Raw genomic sequence first — 18,913 nt, 5'->3', positions numbered from 1 at the left:
GAATCGGGATTTGATTTGATACCTACCACAATTAGGGATTTGATTTACCCTAATAAATCAAATCCCTAATTAGTCAAATCAATCCCAAAAAGGGGAGGAATAATTCCCTTCCATCTACGGAATTATTCCTCAGAAACCCTAGCCTCCGAGACTACTATAAAAGCATAGCCATACACAAGGGTTGAGGTACGCCTAAATTCCTACTAAACTCTACAGAAGTTATTTCTCAAAAACCCTAGCCACCCCCTCTCTTTCTCTCTCTCACACAAGGCTCCGGCCACCACACACGGCTCCGGCCACCCGGTTTTCCTTGAATTACCCTACCTAACTTAGGCATCGGAGGGCCTTTGGCCAACACCCCCCCGGGTGTGGTCCTTTTACTCCGATCTGTTTTGCAGGGAGAAAGAGAGGCGGAGAAGACGAAGGAATATTGGGCGAATATTCTCGTGGGGAAATTTGCTCCCACATGACTCACCAATGATATATATGACCACTTATGGTAGTAAACTATATATTTCTTATGCCTATAAATAGGCACCAAAGATGAAAGAAAAACACACAAGAATAGAAGAGAAGAAGCTTAAGGCTGAGCTCTTGATAATTATTGTTTCTCTTCCTCTAAATTCTCTCCACAATTTCCTGTTTTATAACAGATATAATAATATGTAATGACCAAGGGGACTGTTATTATTGGAGTCTAAAAAACTAATATAGGATTCAAATCACGTGGATAAAAAATTTATTTCGTCCTTAATTATATTTGAACCCAGCAAACAACCAAATTCACATCACAAATTTCATGGTCGCATCCCAAAAATTATTCCTAATAACATATTATTATATATATGATATTTCCCAACATCTCTAGGGCTCATCACGAACGTCCTTAGGAGTCAGGTGGATCTATCAACATTCTTCCCAGCATTTCTTCCAACTGATCTGTTAGAAGAACTCCCCGCAGCACCCTCAGCCACAGCAGGAACTACATCATCAGATTCATCATCCTAGATAACAATTGGAAAAAGGCAACACAATCAGTCAGCAAATTCAGAAGTAGGGATATATATAAAAGAGAAGGGAGAAGGGCAAGTGCTTAAAATCAGTTATCCCTGCACCTGAGGTCATCCCCCAATATCTCTTGTTAAAGAAAATAAAATAAAAACCTCATTTCTGCCATGATGTTATTTTAAATAAAAAAGGGGTAATTCCACTTACTCCTGTATCAGAAACTATTTGATTTTGATGAGTAGAACCAGTGGAGCTGGAATAAGATGAAGAAAATGATGTCAGTCTGATATGTATAATGTAACCTAACCTGAACATGTCTACGAAACTAAATGTTTATTTGGTTATTGTTATTTGACAGTAAACTTTTCAGAATAACCTCCTTCACCTTCTTCTTATTCTTATGTACACAACCCTTTTCTTATTCTCTCATCGAGACATCCACATCTTATTATTGTGCGGACCCCATCATAAACAGAGAGGAAATGAAAGAGGGGTAATAGAAAATACATTGCGTCCGGATGGTAATAATGTTCGGATGTCTGCATAGGAGAATTTCTGTATATATATATACAAAGTCAATAAATTGACTTTGAAATGAGATGAGGTTTACCTGGATGGTTTTGAGGAGTTACTTGTTTCTTCAATAGATATAGCCATAGCTAGCAGCATGTCAAAATCCTCCTCAGAATAATCACCCTCTAATTAAAAAGTAATACATTTGGCAAATATTAATTTTTTGAAGTACTAAAAAAGCAATTAACTAAAAATCATTGTATCAGTAGAGGGATATATTTTGTTTTAGGGTATAAAGGGATATTAGCCAGCCTCACCGTTTACAATATCTTTGCCTTTTCTTTGTGAATCTAACAGAGAAAGTTGAGCGGCAAACTCCTTATCAATTTGTTCTTGTGACAATGGAGCCTGTATTTGGAAGGATAAATAAATAAACTCGAAATTTAGACAAAACTCGAAATTTTCAAAATGGATCAAATGACAAGAAGAAAATGGGGAAAACGGATTACCATTCTCTAAGACAAACAAATACTTCGGCTAAGCCAATTGGTAAATGAAAAAATCTTGGTACGATTTGAGTCTCACCTCTTTGTATTGAACAAATCGAACACTTGCCCAAGGCATATATATAGGTTTGATCACGGGAAGGAAGCATGTTGTTGGATTGTATTCATGGAGAGTTAAGAGACCAGAGAAAGCAAATCTTTATGGGCAAAATCTGTTTGCATGCTCATTATTTAAACACTAGTTATTTGCACATAATGCTTTGAATTTTTTTCTTTTTTTTAGTTATAAATGGGAATGAAAATGAACTAATTGTTGTGATTGTGAAGGTAAAAATATGAGATCTCTTGCAAATCGAAATCCTAATTGAAGTTAAACTCCACAATGTTATTTTCTTGTGAGATCCATATGTTCAATATGCATCTCTCAATTAATGTGACAAGCCATGCTCGTATGCAATTTCAATGAAACACATGAGTAAGGCATGCTCCTATATATGCTTCTAATTATTTGGAAGGATGTTCTTTGAATGAACTGTGAATAGACTTGAAAATTAAACGGTTTGGGTCGTTAAAGTAAAATTCATAGTATATCTGTGTCCATAAAATTAGATTATTTGAGCATTCTCTCAATAGAAAAGGATTATGTACATAATCAGGTCATTGCATGGAGCCTATGTGAAACTCCTCTCTTAGGAATATGCTCATAATCAAAAGAATAAATATTATGCACCGCATATAAAAACAAGTTGAAATGACATCGAAACTTATTTACAGGATACTTAAAATTGTCCCGAAGATTATTCATTTTCATTCTCATGATCAGAAGAAATCAACCAATTAGGACATTCATCAACCACAACTTTTCCTTGTGATCCATGTTCAATAGGTAACTTGAAGCGGCAAACAGGGCAATTGTGTTGATTCTCTCTAAGCCATCCTCCTATGCATTTCTCATGAAACGGATGCGAGCAAGGCATGCAAGTTACCTCATCCCATCCTGCAATAAACTCTTCCATGCAAATAGGGCAAAGCTCATTTTCACGCACAAAACGGAGTCGTTTTCTTTCTCGACCCGCCTCCTCCTCCTCCTCATTCTCGTCATGTTGTTCATCATTAGCCACCACTCTTGTCCTCTTTAGCATCTTCTTGAGCAATGCATCCCTCTCGAGCACTGTTTTATCCGAACATATATCACACAGCTCCAAGATATGGGTTATACTCATGTCAACCCTCAAACGCAGTATTTTGGGCCCAATTTTTGAATCCGACTTGCCAATTTCACGACCACGCTTTATAATATCCTCCACGACTGAATCGTGCCACTCGTCGTCCTTGATTTTCAGTTGGTACAGTTGCTCGGAGAGAAAAAGCTTGACCACGTCGAGTTCAGTGTCTAACGAGCGCACATCATCAATTGTATGTGTTGCTGTTATGGCGGGCTCTTCATACTGGCAGATAGCGATGCTTTGGGTTTCGTCTTCTTCGGAGAGGTTGACGTAGTACTTGTTGTATACGAAGAGGGTGAAGTTGATTTCAAGTTTAGTCCTGTCATGTGGAGATGAAGATTTCTCATTTTGATGATCATGATCATGATCAGGGTGGTGGTCTACTAATTGTGTGGCGATTAGGGGCTTGATATCACAGAAGAATCCTTGATCGCTCTCGTGATAGATTTCCATTCAGAAATATATATTGAAGCATAGAGAACCAAGAGTAGTGGCATTATTATATATATATATAGGTTTTAAATCCATGTAAAATGTGGAAATTGACTTCTTCTCGAAACAGTGTTTTCCTTTTGTTAAACGGAGTTTGAATTCTTTCAAGTCAAGGACTGGGAAATTGTTGCTTTTCTTTTCTTGTTTGAACGGGAAAACCAAAAGTCCAAAACATGTGAAACCCTAATGTAGCTGAATCCTAGAAAGAACGGGGAAAAAAAAAAAAAAAAACAGACATACACAAAGGCAGACGCCACAAACAGAGCGACACCTGCAATCCCACAAACTATGCTGGCCAGCAACAACACATCCCTCACGTGATATCTACCCCCGCCGCCACGTGCCCCGACGAAGAACGACTTCACTTCCGTCCGCGACTTCGCGCTCGCCGCAGGAGACCGTGATCCGACTGCTTCAGCTCTCGACCGTCCGATTCCATCTCCACCGCCATAAAAAAACACCGCGATTGCTACGCTGATTTCCATGGGAAGCGCCATTCTATCTCTCTCTGTGCCTCTGTCTTCGTCTCTGTCTCTAGAGAATTGAGGTTCAACACGGCGTCGTTTTATAATAGTATGAGCACCAAACACTCTACACTCTGTGTGTCTCTCCCTCTCTCCTCCCTCCCTCGTCTCTCTATCTGATGAGATAGAGCAGAGCAATCGTTTTGATTTGATTTGATTCATTCATTCATTCAGTTGAAGTGGGGATCCGACTCCGACTGCGTTCAAGCAAAGCAAACGGGTCCACTCCAAGAAACAACTGGACGTTGCCATACTACGGAATCAAAGAGGAGGGGAATTAGGGGCGTGACGCTTCTTCCTCCTATCCTTCCTCTGGGACTCACGCAGGAATAAAGGGCTAGGGTTTTATGCAAAGGATTAAACAAACGATCTAAACTAAACTACGTGAAGGGGGATTCGAACTCAGATGCTAAATGGAGAGCACATCCGTTATAGCTAATTTGGAGGAAATGAAGGCACTGGCAATTATCTACTTCAGTCATGACTCATGAGGTTCTCAATTTCTGAAATTGTTAAGTTTATGTATCTTCTTCTTCTTTAATTCCTTAAAGAACCTATTAGCTACACTACTGAATCTATCTCTTAAGCCGGTCATCAAGGACCACGTAATCATGTACTAAAAATAGAAACATGAAATAAATAGAAAATTTAATTCATTAAAACAACTCATTACAGAAAATTAATAAAACCACAATTTTTCATCCTGATCCATTCAACAAGAGGCATCTCAAAGCGACAAACAGGGCAATTAGGTTTATCCTCATCTAGCCATACTCTTATGCATGTTTCATGAAACACGTGTGAGGAAGGCATGCAAGTAACATCTTATGATCCCACAACAAACCTTTCCATACAAATAGGTCAAACCTCACTCTCTCTCTCTCTCTCTCTCTCTCTCTCTCTCTAGGTGTATCTCTCTAGGTGTAGTCTCTTTGGTATATTTCTAACTAATAATTAGGTACAATTATGAGGTGTTTTTAGTTAGGTACTATAATTTATATTCGATTAGGCATTATGATTGAGGTATATTATACTTATTTATTTTCGTTTTTGTAATTGAGATCTCCGCTTTCCATTAGCTGCATTCGATTAGGTACTTGGATTGGATTGAAGTATATTTATATTTATTTAGCCACCTTCCATTAGTTTCTGTGGTTATCTCGATTGCTTTCTGTTTTGGTGTATTCTCCTTTTTAGATGAAATTATCTTGCATCATTAGAAGAGGTCGCACATAATCTACCCAAAATATGTCCCTAAACAAAAATTAGTATTTTAGTAGATGTGGGTTGGGCCAGCTGGTCATGACATTGTGTTAAAATATGAATATGGTTTGAATATTTTAGGTTGAGTTTTATTTTTCTCCATAAAGAGGTATATATAGGAGTTTACATGAGTACTTTACAAGAAAATAGATGCAGTAATCAATTAGGATAATGTAAGAACCCAAAACAAAATATCTAAAAAGAAAGAAAATATCTAAAAAGTAAAGAAAATATCTTTTAGCGAAAGGACCAAATTGCCCTCGCATATTTTAATAGGGGAAAATTTGACTTTTTAATCGAGAAAGAATTTGGGAATTTCGCCTACGCCATTGCGTAGAGCGCGGCGAAAGGAGTTCGTAGACACGGAGTAGACCCGAATCGGAGCCGTAACGAAGAAGATATGGTCTAAAAACCGCGAGGGGCAAAATGGTAATTTGGTCAAAAAGTCAGCTTTTTATAGTGCTCTCTCTCTTCTCCCCCGTCAGCTCCTTCTCTCTCCTCCCGCAGCAACCCTCCCGCGACCTTCCTCCCTTCCCGACGTCGCACCGGCCGCCTCGCTTGGAGCTGATCTCCGAGACCGGTGCCAAACGAACCAGCACACGACGGCCGACATTTCCCGACCCACCTCCGCCGCTGCTGTGGTCAGAATCGGCCGGAATCTGCCATGGAAGCCGACGGTTCGTCCGAATGCCACCCGAACTTCCAGTTCGAATATCTCCCTCATTTCTTCACCAAATCTTTCGAGTGAGGCACCAGGAGCCCGACAGGATTTTAAAAGGAGACCTCTGAGGGATCGAAGTAGCTCGGACCATCTGTTGTAGAAGTGCATAGGATCCACCACCGGGCCACTCTTAACCTCCACGCTTCAAAGTCAGGTAAAGTTGTAGAAATTTTTCCTGAAAACCCGTGAACTTTAGAAAATTGCTCTGATATCGAGTTTATTGGAAAATTTGAATCTGGAAATTTTGGTTTATCCTATTCTGGCAGTTGGGTGGAATATTTGAGATTGTTTACATGTGAAATTTTGGGACTGGTCAAAATACAGGGGAGACTCTGCCGAATTTTCGGCAGAAGTCTAAGGGAAATTTAAAGAGAAATTGAAGTAAGAGGGCAAAAAGGTCATTTGTGCCCGACATTCGCCAGGTGTCGGACACGCACAGGACTTGACTCGAATTTCAAAGTGGAAATTGGGTCGGGTCCTGTCAGATAATATATCCTAATTATACATTGATTTGTCCACTATATAGAATAGAAAAGTAAATCCCTTAATTAATCAAGGAAATAAATCTCTTTGATTAATTAGGAGACTCACGTCAACACATTGTGCCCGTTTCTTTACATTCAAGTTTGATCTCCCTCTCCATACATTAAAATAATTTAAAATAACGCTTCATAAGAAAAACAAAAGAGCATTTTGGGAAGAAAAAAAAACGGAGAAAAACATATTAAAACCAAAATAGAGAACCAAAATAAACCTTATTCAACTTGGAAAGAAAAAAAAAAAAAAAAAGAAGTGTGCCGGTAAAAGTTCCATGGCGAACAAAACCCACCTAAAAGTTTGGTAAGTGATTTTGGCCTATCGAACCAGAATAACAGTATTTTCTTATTATCGACCAATTACGTTTTGACACACAAGATGCCAAACTTTCCACAAATTTGATTCTCTACATTTTAGGCCAAACTTCCCAGAAAATGTTAAACAAATAAAAGGACCAATTACTATTCACGGATAAAAATAAACACCACCACAGCCAAGCCCGCACCAGTACCTCTCCACGCGCTCCGCCATAACACACGCGCCTCTCCCTCTCTCTTGCTCTGAAATGGCGATCGCTCTCCACCTCTGCCACCGCAAAACCCGACCCGATCTCTTCTTCTCCGATAGCGTCGCCGGAAAAGCCTCTCTAAATCGCCGGAAACTTCTCTCCGTCCGATGCTCCTGCGACTCCTCCTCTACGGCCGCCGTCGAACCCGAATTCGACGCCAAGGTGTTTCGCAAGAACTACAATTGCAGAGGCTTCGGCCACAAAGAAGCGACCCTCGAGCTCATGAACCGCGATTATACTGGTAAACTCCTTAGAATTAGGAACTAATCACTTAATTTAATTAATTATTATTTTTTTAGGTGATATTTTCAAGACGTTGAAAGCGAACGGGTTGGAATACACGTTGGGAAACGTGACGGTGAAACTCGCAGAGGCGCACGGGTTCTGCTGGGGCGTCGAGAGAGCAGTACAGATTGCTTACGAGGCAAGAAAGCAGTTTCGTGATGAAAAAGGTTTTGGATCACCAACGAGATCATCCATAATCCAACGGTCAATAAGGTCCTTGTTATTATTATTATTTTTCATTTATTAGGTAATTAATTAGTTATTTAGTTAATTAAAATATTTATTTGAATATGGGCAGCGATTGGAGGAAAGGTAGAGAGAATTCCGAGAGAGGGAGGGCGGCAGAGGCAATTTGAGATGGTGCACAAGGGCGATGTGGTCATTTTGCCTGCATTTGGAGCTGGAGGAGTGGATGAGATGCTCACGTCGACTAACAAAGGTGTTCAAATTGTTGACACTACTTGCCCCTGGGTTTCCAGGGTTGGTTTTTATTTATTTATTTTTATTTCATTCAATAGAAAAAATTAAAATATGTGTCTGTTTGTGTGAAGGTCTGGAACACTGTGGGGAAGCACAAGAAAGGAGACTACACTTCAATCATGGCAGACTTGTCATTTGGCTTGTCCAAATCTTTTGTAAACTTAATACAATTTTATGAGTCTTATACGGTTACAAACTTTCTTTAAGTATCATATAATTAATTTTAAAAACAATTAAAATTGTTTGGTAATTCAAATTTCGTAAAGAAAACAAAATTCCGAGGAACAATTTAAAATAAATCTTGGTATATATAGTTAATAAATTAGAAGTGCATCCATGACCATGAGTGTATTTTTTATTATTATAATCATAACATTTATTTTTATTCAAAATTATATTAAGATCATGAAACAATATTACCTTCTATTTTGATATGTGATTAATGATATAATCATGCTATAGTTACTGTTATGACCAACTGACCTAACTACGTCTGCTGTTAATAATGTTTTTATTTAAAAAAAAAAAGTGCACACATCCTTGGTTGGACCTACTCACAATACAAGTCAACAATCAAAACAATATGTAGTCATTTTCATCCTTAAAATGTGAAAAACAAACAAAAAAACAATGTATAGTTTGTTGGATTGATCAAAACGAAAATAGGAATAATGGATCAAATTGCTAAACAATTTATGATTTAAGATACCTTTTACATCCTTAGAAGAAAACCCAAAAGTAAACCCTTATGATCATTAGATTATATATATATCTCTTATCTTTCTTAAATAAGGACATCCTTAAATCGTGGAAAGCCATAAATTTTTTGAGACTGAAAGGTGTGATTTGTCTCTCTTCCTTTTACAAGAGCGACAAGATGCAATGTACAAGCTGGTGAAGGAAAAGATATTAGATCTTTTCTTAGTGGTTGGTGGATGGAACTCAAGAAACACGTCTCACCTACAACAGATTGCAGAAAGTCGTGGAATTCCCTCCTATTATGTTGGCATTGAGAAGAGAACTTTCTGCCTCAAGGTCCTCTTACTATAGGTGTCACAGCTGATGCCTCTACTCCAGATAAGGTAATTTCCATCTGCCTAAATTGTTTGTCGTCTCAATTAGCTTCATCTTTCATATTTTCCATTTGGGTTTTGGCCAGGTCATTGAAGACTTTCTTATTAGGGTGTTCCACATCAAGAGTCAAGAATGCCTGCAACTAGCATAGAAGCTGAACTGAAGCCGGAATTTCAAATGAATGCAATGTATAAAGTGTAAAATATTAATGTTATTAAATATTATGAATAACAGATTATTATGTGCTTATCGATAGTTTGTTGATATTTCTAGGTTTTTGAACTATTGATATTTCTGAAATCAACAATATTTAAGATCTTGGTTACATCTATAGCTACTCGAAGCTCTTTCATCTGTAACATGATTTAACATGTTCACGTGTGTTGAGTTGATGACATGGATGATATTTCCCACTACAATTACTTCTAAAAAAGCGACCCGAGCTCATGGTACACCATGTGGTCATACTTACTTCAATAACACTACAATTACTCTATAAAAAATTACTTAATTCGTCTGAAAATTGTAATTGTCTTCCTTTATAAAATAAAATAAAATAAAATTTATATCGTTTCTTCCATAAAAGACCTAACCAAATACTTCTGCATCTTTCCTTTCTGTCTTGGAGCGAACGAATTGTTAGATAAATTTCTAAATCCACAAAATTTTTGTGTCCCATTTTGTTTAAATGGTAAGAGCCATTAATTGTGTTTACAAATTTGATGGTACATTCCAAAAGCAAGGTGCTTATCACCTGGCCTTTTCAGTAATTTGACATGTATGCAAATGCCGTTCAGAATCGAAACGACGACCCACAAATCCGATCCTCTCCGTAAAACGACAAGCTTCCAAAATAGAAAAAAACACATAATAAACAAATAATTATATAAAAACACGAAATATTCATGGAGCACAAGCACATTGTTGGTCTGTAGATAAAACGAACACCACGAGTGCCAATCCCACCAGTCTCTCTCTCTCCACGCGCCTTTCCTTCTCTCTCCCTCTCTGCCATGGCGATCACTCTCCACCTCTGCCGCCTTCCATATCGCACCGATCTATTCTTCTCCGAAAGCATCGCCGGAAAGGTCTCTCTGAGTCGCCGGAAACTCATCTCCGTCCGATGCTCCGGCGACTCCTCCTCTTCGGCTGCCGTCGAGTCCGATTTCGACGCCAAGGTCTTCAGGAAGAACCTCACTCGAAGCAAGAACTACAATCGCAGAGGCTTCGGCCACAAAGAAGCGACCCTCGAGCTCATGAATCGCGAGTACACCAGTAAGCTATAGTTAGCTTTTAGCTATATCTCCTCAGAATCTGTAATTAATTAATTAATTAATTTTTTTTTTTTTTTTTTGTGTGTCTGAATTAATTGAGTTTTTGAAAATTTTTATTTTATTTTATTTCAGGTGATATTATAAAGACGTTGAAGGAGAACGGGTTCGAGTACACGTGGGGAAATGTGACGGTGAAGCTCGCCGAGGCGTACGGCTTCTGTTGGGGCGTTGAGAGAGCCGTCCAGATTGCTTACGAGGCCAGAAAGCAGTTTCCTGATGAAAGGATTTGGATTACAAACGAGATCATCCACAATCCAACCGTCAATAAGGTCCTCCTTTTATTTTTAATTTTTTTCATGTTCAGTTTGTTTACTTTGTTTACAGTAGCTAATTTAGTTAATTAATTAATTAAGTTAAGATGAATATGAGCAGCGATTGGAAGAGATGAAGGTGGAGAACATCCCAATAGAGGAAGGGGAGAAGCAATTTGAGGTGGTGAACAAGGGTGATGTGGTCATTTTGCCTGCTTTTGGAGCTGGAGTGGATGAGATGCTCAACTTGAGTAACAGAAATGTTCAAATTGTTGACACTACTTGCCCATGGGTTTCCAAGGTTTGGTGTTTTATTTTATTTGAAGTTTTCCCAGAAATTGAAAAAAATAAAAATTGGGTATGATACGTAGTGTGGGTCTTTTGGTGTGAAGGTTTGGAATACTGTGGAGAAGCACAAGAAAGGAGACTACACATCAATAATTCATGGTAAATATGCTCATGAGGAAACTGTAGCCACTGCTTCTTTTGCTGGGAAGTACGTTATAGTGAAAAACATGGATGAGGTATACAAGTTTTGTACTTTGTCATTTGTTGGCATTCTTCAAGTTTTCAGCTTCAAGTTTTGTGTGGTGATGCTATTGGTTTAAATATTTTTTCAGGCAACATATGTGTGTGACTATATTCTTGGTGGTGAACTGAATGGATCTAGCTCAACTAGAGAGGCGTTTCTAGAGGTGAATTTTTCTTTTTGTTGCTTATATGAATTCAAATGGGTCTGTTAATATTTTGTGCATCATGCAGTGTTAAAGTGTTTTTGATTTGCTTTGAATGCAGAAATTTAAAAAGGCACTTTCTCCGGGGTTTGATCCGGACAGAGACCTAGTAAAAGTTGGCATTGCGAATCAGACTACGATGCTTAAGGGGGAGACAGAAGAGATTGGTTAGTTTTTTCTGTTATGCTATGTTGGTCCATCGTTTGGCAAATAGATTAGTAGGTGTAGATTATTGACCGCATAGATCAATCTAACAGGAAAATTAGTTGAGAAGACCATGATGCGTAGGCATGGAGTGGAAAATATCAATGACCACTTTGTCAGCTTCAACACAATATGTGATGCGACTCAAGTAAGTTGTTTCCTCCGTTCAAGGTTTTTCTTGCTAGAGTTGTAGAGCATTGTGTACCATATCTTGCCTTTCATCCTTTTGTAAGATTGTGTTTATAAAAATAACCAAGAAAGAAAAAGAAATGCTTATTCTAATACTCTATAGCAGCAGCCATGTGCACACCCTTGTGAAGCTATTGTGCCAATGAGCATGAACGCAGAGTTACTTTATTACACTTGCTGACCGGTATAGTCATGTGTACATTTTTTGAATATTTAGTGAGACTTAAAGGTGATCTGTCTGTTCCTTTTACAGGAGCGACAAGATGCAATGTACAAGCTTGTTGAGGAAAAGCTAGATCTTTTGTTAGTCATTGGTGGGTGGAACTCGAGTAACACCTCTCACCTACAAGAGATTGCAGAAGAGCGTGGAATTCCCTCATATTGGGTTGACAGCGAGAAGAGAATAGGCCCTGGAAACAGAATAGCTTATAAACTCAATGTGAGTCAGTAAAGACAGAATTCCAATTTAGATTGTTGTGCTTTACAAGATTATTTTACATTCAGTTGTTGTTTTTATTTTGGTATGGCCTTTGTACCTACCGTAACTGTCTATCATGTATTTTGTATAGCACGGCGAGTTGGTTGAGAAAGAGAACTGGCTTCCTCAAGGTCCTATCACTATTGGTGTGACATCTGGTGCCTCTACTCCAGATAAGGTAATTCTCATCTCTCTGAATGTTATTTGAACCATTGAACAGCGTTTGTTGCAAGCTATGTGAATTCATATTATCTGCCCAAGTTTTTACTTCTTAGCTTGATAGTTGATCAATTCTGTTTGGGTTTTTCCCAGGTCGTTGAAGACACTCTTATCAGGGTTTTCGACCTCAAGCGTGAAGAAGCCCTTCAACTAGCGTAATCTAAGTTAGGCATCATCACTACACAGTAGCCCAGTTCATCACAGCTTTATAATTGTATAATCAAGATGAAAGTCCTTACTGTATCTTTATGTTGTAAGGCTCCAAGACCCTAGAAATGTAATTGCTGTATCTTATAGAGGTCAAGGTTTTATTTCTGGAACGTCTTCCTGATATGCGGAGCAACTATTTGTCATTGGTGAGAAGTTCGTGTGGAGCATATTAAGTCCCTACCAATAATATGTCCGAGAAAACCTGAATTCGATTAGTGACGCATGTCATCTTGGTAAGAAAAGTAAAAAAAAGTAAACCAACCAACCTCCTCTTCGAAATTAGGCCTAATTTGCAACTAAAAAGCGAATTCTGTGGGAGGAAATGTACAATCATCTTGACAAACGAAAGCTATATATTTGCAACACTTGGTCTCCCTTATGAAAGGATGAAAGAGCTGAAAAACAAAATGAAAGAATGAAAACCAAATCTGTGTAAAGAATGGTACCCTTTTCGAATCCAATAAATGCGGAACTGTTACAATATGTATACTAAGCTCAATACTTGTAGGAGAAGCAACTATACAAATATAAATACATACAATTTTAAAGCTTGGACTTTGCCTGGAAACCACAATACGAATCATGTATAGTGCTGGTATGTATACATTCAAAAGCAAAATCAACTGGTCACTATCTGTTGAATTGTGCCTCGAAAAATAATTTTTGGATGAAGAAAGTATATGAACTGCTCCACCGATCTGTCAAATTGTGCTTCATAAATGAGTAATGAATTCTCTCTCTTTTCGTTTGAACTGGAAAATCATTTTAGATGGGGGCAATATCTGGCTTTTTACTTCAGTAGCCAGAAGAGCAGCATCTAATCCTGCTCTTCCATTCCATCGAGATGCCCCAGAAACTAGCCAACAATGCTATCTGATTGCCTGGAAAGAGACGAGTTAACTAATTCTGGAACCCGATCGAGTAAGCGGTTCATCTCCTCTGGAAATTCACCCTTTGCTCGGTTAGTTTTTCCTCCTACGATCACTGCTGTTCCATCTTGTATGGCCCATATCTTTTGTTTGAGCAGAGGAGAAAACAAAGAACATAGCATATAAGAATAATCTTGGGGAACACTTTCAATAATGGCAACAATAAGCAATATCAATGTAACATATAGGCACCCAAACCAACTATGATAGGTCTTCACCAATCATAGTAGGTATCGACCACCATGTAAAGTCCATAAGATTCTATAAGATCGAACAATAAAAAAATTCCACTATAATAGAGAGAGTGCACACTTGATGACACCAAATTACATGTAACCTGCTTGATGAAGACAAATATAAAGCATTTGAATCGTCATGAAAAGAGGGCTACATGTTTTCTGGTTTATAAACACACAACACTGACCTGTGAATGAGACAGAAAACTGATGCAAGTAGTGAGCATTAGAGCACCAAATCCAGCATATACCACCGGCACTCCCGGGTCAGTCTGATAAGAACAAGGTTTAGTTTCAACGCTGAATGGATGCAGGTGAAGAAATTTGCACATGTCTTTTCATATTTAAAAATGTTCAGTTGTCACCTTTAAGTCAAGACCGCTACTCCCAATTGCATCTACAATAACAACTTTGGTGCCATCAATTTCAATTGGAAGCTTGGAACTTGGCCGTCGAATTCCAGCAAATTTCCCTTCTTGATCATACAGGACAATTGATTGTAGATCACGGGCAAGCATTGATCTGAAATTACAGAAAAGAGTGTAGATAAGCAACAGCCAGAAACAATAATCTGCCGGAATGAAGGGGCACTATTCCTTCTCCCCTCACCCAACAAACCCCCCCCCCCCCCCCCCCCCCCCCCCCCCCCCCCCCCCCCCCCCCCCCCTCCCTTCTATAAGATTGAAGGGGGATCTGTAAAAAGAGTTTTAATGGCTTTCCATCCCAATTCAGCCTTGGGTAATTGTTCAAAACACCAATAAGAAAACAATTCGGAGTTAAGCTATCTACTTTGGTACAAGAAGATATAGCTGTAAGACAATCACATACATTCCCTTAACATCAGGAGAATTAACATCTCCAACGGGTAAGAAGGTTCCATAAAGCTTCTTGTCTCCATTGATCTTAAGAGGTGCCACCGCCAAATTAAAAGGTCCTTCATTATCCTTAAGTACTTGTAGCGCTGAAATACTCCAATCTGTCTGGTATATGGTGATCCCTCCATACCTTAAAGGGTTATTTACACTGATTGTTTTCCTTAGCACCTCCTTACCCTCAAGGTCCAGTAGCGAAAGATCAGTGTAAAATTGTGATACCTGTGGCATAAACAAGGGCGTGAGAAGGTAAACCACCTAAGCATTTAGCAGTTCCGAGCAACCACAGCTGGGAGGTGATTATGTCATTATAAAGATCATCATAAGAACATGCCAGAGTTAAGATGGCACAAAGGAAATAAAATGGAGCACATCTTCAGGAAGCCTCTTGATCAATTTCCAAAACAGAAAATACATTTGTAGCAAAAGGTTTCCACTCTTTATATATATATATTTCCGCTAACAAACACAGACATAAACATAAACATTCACCTCGCCACTGTCGTAGTAGGTCATGTAGAATCTGTTGACGTGAACCTCTGTATTGAAAGCCTCAGTTGGCTTAGAGAGAAACCCGATTGGGCCCATCACATCTCCTATAACAAAATTTAAACCCTGTGGAACTGTGACTGTTCCTTTGAAGCTCCCAGTTGCGCTAAGAGTTCCACCTACCATTATTAGCAGCATTGCTAAATGTACTCCAATAGGGGCAAACCGACCAGCCAACCCCCTGAAAGCATATAAAGAAGGCCCCTTCAAGAATACCTGAAAGGATGAAGCCATCCACAATGAACAGGTAGCAATAAATAATAAATATAAGGAACTAAAATTCAGAAGGGAGTATTAACATATGCAAGGTGATATCTAATGCCAATTTAGATTAAACTATTATCAGTAAATGAGAAACACAAAACACATAGGGATACACTTATAATCCATTTTGCTTAGAATAGACAGAAAAGAGTCAATTTGTCCAGCTACCAGTAAAGTTAAAAAGAACATCTTCAAGAGATGTTACTTCATTCATACAGGACGATATTGCCTGTAACCTTGTCTGTCACATTGTTTTCAGATTATAATATTTCCTAGTTAAGTATGTGTAAACTAATCGTAGAAACTAGAAAGTTAAAGATGTTAAAAATCCATAAGAATAAAAAGAAAAATAAAAGGAACTTAAAAAAAGAGAAAGAAAGAAAGAGAAAAGAAAAAGGAAGAAATAGATGAAGAATATGAAAGTATATAACCTCATATCCAGCTCCCATAAGGACAACACCCAAATCTTGAATTGATGCTCTTGGCAAAGACTCTGAAAATTCTTGCTTATTGATGGCCTCAGAAGATTGCAAAAAGTTCCATCTGTTTTTACCAATTAAATCATTGGTTAATAGGGTGGTGCACCTCATTTTCACTTTGGGGTTATGAAGTAAACTGAAAAAAGAAATCAAACCTTCTTGCAACCTTGACAAGGGGTATTTGTGTAGTGTAAGTGCAGGCCATTAGTGATGCTCCGAGGAGAGCCAATAGTGCAAGGAAAATGGGGGATGTGAACATGTGGTCAAACCCAAGGGTGAGAACCCATCTCCAAGTGAAAATTCCCAACACCGGATTACTTTCAGGGTACTTATCGAAATAGAAATCCGGGGCCTCACCTTGGTCAATGAAAGTTCCTGCAGAAGCATTGCATTGCCAGAACGCCTACTTACAATTTTGTCCCAAGATAAAAAAAAATCTATCTTTATAACAACTCATCAACAGGACATAATGTCATGAAAACATGATAAATTATTCTCTTGAACATAAGTATCATTAGGCGCATTAAGAAACAAAAGCATTTGTTTAAGCTATATTTGTTAAGAAAATATAAAGTAATGAGCCTAGGAAACAAGCTACCTTGAAGAAACTCTTAACTATCATTTACTTAAGCAAATTAAAAGCAACTACTAACAAGCATTAAGCATCAGCAAGTAATCCCGATTAACAAAACAATAACAAAAAATAATTAAATGCTTACGTAAATAAAGATAGCAAACCCAAAACTCAAAACATACCCAGAGCCATAAGACCAGCAATGGCGAACATTTCTCCAATAGCCAAAGGCAGATAAGACAAAACTGACAAAATCCTTCTAGGCAACCTCTTCACCAAACCCATTACTCCACTCCCACTTCCTAACTTGGCCGGAGCTTCCTGGCTTCCGCCGGCGCCGCCACTCTCCTCCGCCAACGGAGGCGGCTCTCCTTCAGAGAGTATAATCTGCTTGGCAATTTTGTTGCTTTTGGTGTTGTTCTTCTTGTTATCTTGAGGGGTCTTCAGCTTACAAGCGGTGGTGAGTGAGAAAGGTGTCTTCTTGAATGAACGTCTGTGAATTTGACAATTGTGGGGAGAAAATGTGGGTTTGAAGGTGCAGGGGAGGAGAGTGGCTTTGAGGAAATAGGTTTTGGGTAGACATGATTTGGGGGTTGTGGTGGGGTTTAGATTTAGAGCCTCCATTGTTGGAGACTTGTGAGAGCTGGAGTGTGTTATCAGCTCCAAAGCAACTGTGTCAGTTGAGGGACTGTGAGGCGTAACGACCCGTAGTTTTGTTAGTTTATCCGGAAAGGAGATATTTTTATTATTTCATTGTAACATTATTCCAAATCCCCTGTACTCAATTTTTTGGCGTCATAATCCCCTATACTCAATTGATTTATTTAATAACGAAAAAACAATATTTTTTAAAAAAGAAAAAGAAAACAGTGCCTACTTTGCCAAAAATGAAAAATAAAATAGGAGCATGGAGCACTTCTTATGTGTACTACTACGTACATTATTGCATTCAAAACACAATTATATTATTATAATAAAGATTTTTGGGTATGATGGTCACACTATTACATAACGTCTTATGAATTCAAGTACAATGATATAGGTGGACGTCTCGGTTGTATATCATGAACCTAATGTAGAGTATTAATTAACACGTACACGTGTTAATTATAATATGACTAAATTAGTAACACTATATGGATGTGCAATTATCACACAAAAATATTAAAAATTCAATAGTGAATCTGGAGCAACTGTGTCTTTACCTAATTTCATTTAACACCATTAGAAAAACAAATGTCTTTACTATGTATCCAAGTCATCTTGGAGATAAGGCTCCAACAAAAGAGGAATATCCTCCATCCATACAATAAGATCTCATACAGCTCGCTACGAATTGTGCAAGCGAATAATCAACTCCATCACATAATGATCTAAGAACATACTTGAGATAATAGATATATCATTCAAATCTCCGGTAATACTAGGTTTACTACATTTTTATATCACATTGTGTATCACCTCTCTAGTAAAAATGGAGACCACCAATATTAGAGAGGTGATACATAATATAATACAAAAATGCGATAAGCCAAATATTTTTCTTGATATAGTATCAAGAGGCAGACACATGATGTACGAATGCAAATCCCAATTCCAAGCTAGGGTTTAATGTACCAGTTTTTGATGTCGTTTAATGTTCCCATTTAGGACATCCCAAATGACCAGAGTGACCCAAGAGCACAAACTGAAAACCAAAACCTTCTCCACCAAGTCATTTTTTCTCTCCCTTGGCAAAGAGGGATGTAATATCACAAGAATTGCAATAACTGGCAAAACCCTTGTCATGAAAATCTCCATGGTTCGTCTACCAAACCAAAACAAAGCTCCAATGGAGGCAAACGCAAGCTGAACAAAACGGCTCACTCTGAGACTAAAAGCAGTGCCGGAAATACCCGCCGGTACTGACCAAGATCCGGGACCCGAAACATTGTGTGATTTGGTCCCTTTTCCATAAAGAGGCACCACCTTGTTCTCCTCTATAACATCCTTGCAAACCCAACATGTGGAGTTTGAGTTCCATTTGTGAAGCCATTTGTTCAAACAAGTCCAGCAGTAAAGGTGGCCACAAAGAGTGACAATTGGGTCTTGAGCTAGCTGAGAGCAAATGTTGCATTCAAACCCAGATCTTGAATCTGAAGGTGATTTGAGTTTTGCATTGGAGAAGATCAATTGGCTGAGCTCTATTTCAGCT

At 38.4% G+C, this 18,913-nt stretch overlaps 2 protein-coding genes and 2 long non-coding RNA genes across 4 annotated transcripts; 3 read left to right on the top strand and 1 right to left on the bottom strand.

Annotated features, from left to right (window-relative positions):
* Positions 1–7,229: 7,229 nt before the first annotated feature.
* On the top strand, positions 7,230–8,329 carry LOC117637419. Its single transcript, XR_004587179.1, has 3 exons — positions 7,230–7,856; positions 7,942–8,084; positions 8,195–8,329. It is a non-coding gene; the product is annotated as an uncharacterized LOC117637419 (long non-coding RNA).
* A 165-nt stretch (positions 8,330–8,494) lies between these two features.
* Positions 8,495–9,522, top strand: LOC117637420. Its single transcript, XR_004587180.1, has 2 exons — positions 8,495–9,205; positions 9,283–9,522. It is a non-coding gene; the product is annotated as an uncharacterized LOC117637420 (long non-coding RNA).
* A 549-nt stretch (positions 9,523–10,071) lies between these two features.
* Positions 10,072–12,969, top strand: LOC117636951 (4-hydroxy-3-methylbut-2-enyl diphosphate reductase, chloroplastic). Its single transcript, XM_034371681.1, has 10 exons — positions 10,072–10,472; positions 10,604–10,800; positions 10,904–11,083; positions 11,175–11,306; positions 11,403–11,477; positions 11,578–11,683; positions 11,774–11,868; positions 12,163–12,348; positions 12,479–12,565; positions 12,700–12,969. The coding sequence occupies exons 1-10, from the start codon at positions 10,211–10,213 to the stop codon at positions 12,763–12,765; spliced, it is 1,386 nt and encodes a 461-aa protein (XP_034227572.1). The 5' UTR covers positions 10,072–10,210; the 3' UTR covers positions 12,766–12,969.
* A 276-nt stretch (positions 12,970–13,245) lies between these two features.
* LOC117636950 (cytochrome c biogenesis protein CCS1, chloroplastic) lies at positions 13,246–17,404 on the bottom strand. The gene is made up of 8 exons (XM_034371680.1): positions 16,902–17,404; positions 16,301–16,520; positions 16,098–16,209; positions 15,346–15,618; positions 14,810–15,075; positions 14,347–14,503; positions 14,170–14,253; positions 13,246–13,828 (listed from the first exon to the last, which is right to left on the bottom strand). The coding sequence occupies exons 1-8, from the start codon at positions 17,341–17,343 to the stop codon at positions 13,673–13,675; spliced, it is 1,710 nt and encodes a 569-aa protein (XP_034227571.1). The 5' UTR covers positions 17,344–17,404; the 3' UTR covers positions 13,246–13,672.
* Between the last annotated feature and the right edge of the window lie 1,509 nt (positions 17,405–18,913).

Source organism: Prunus dulcis, chromosome 8 (genome assembly GCF_902201215.1).
Source record: "Prunus dulcis chromosome 8, ALMONDv2, whole genome shotgun sequence".
NCBI classification, from domain to species: domain Eukaryota; kingdom Viridiplantae; phylum Streptophyta; class Magnoliopsida; order Rosales; family Rosaceae; genus Prunus; species Prunus dulcis.
Note: the sequence above shows the minus strand (reverse complement) of the source record. Positions and strands in the feature narration are given on the sequence as shown.

Bases quoted from the DNA above. Each gene is read 5' to 3' on its own strand.
- LOC117636950 (XM_034371680.1), bottom strand. From the start codon at position 17,343: ATGGAGGCTCTAAATCTAAACCCCACCACAACCCCCAAATCATGTCTA. The intron at 16,521-16,901 runs GTATGTTTTGAG...ATGCTTCTGCAG, and splicing joins TGCTGGTCTTATGGCTCTGG to GAACTTTCATTGACCAAGGT. The intron at 16,210-16,300 runs GTTTGATTTCTT...TGGTAAAAACAG, and splicing joins CTTGTCAAGGTTGCAAGAAG to ATGGAACTTTTTGCAATCTT.
- LOC117636951 (XM_034371681.1), top strand. From the start codon at position 10,211: ATGGCGATCACTCTCCACCTCTGCCGCCTTCCATATCGCACCGATCTA. The intron at 11,084-11,174 runs GTTTGGTGTTTT...TTTGGTGTGAAG, and splicing joins CTTGCCCATGGGTTTCCAAG to GTTTGGAATACTGTGGAGAA. The intron at 11,307-11,402 runs GTATACAAGTTT...ATATTTTTTCAG, and splicing joins TAGTGAAAAACATGGATGAG to GCAACATATGTGTGTGACTA.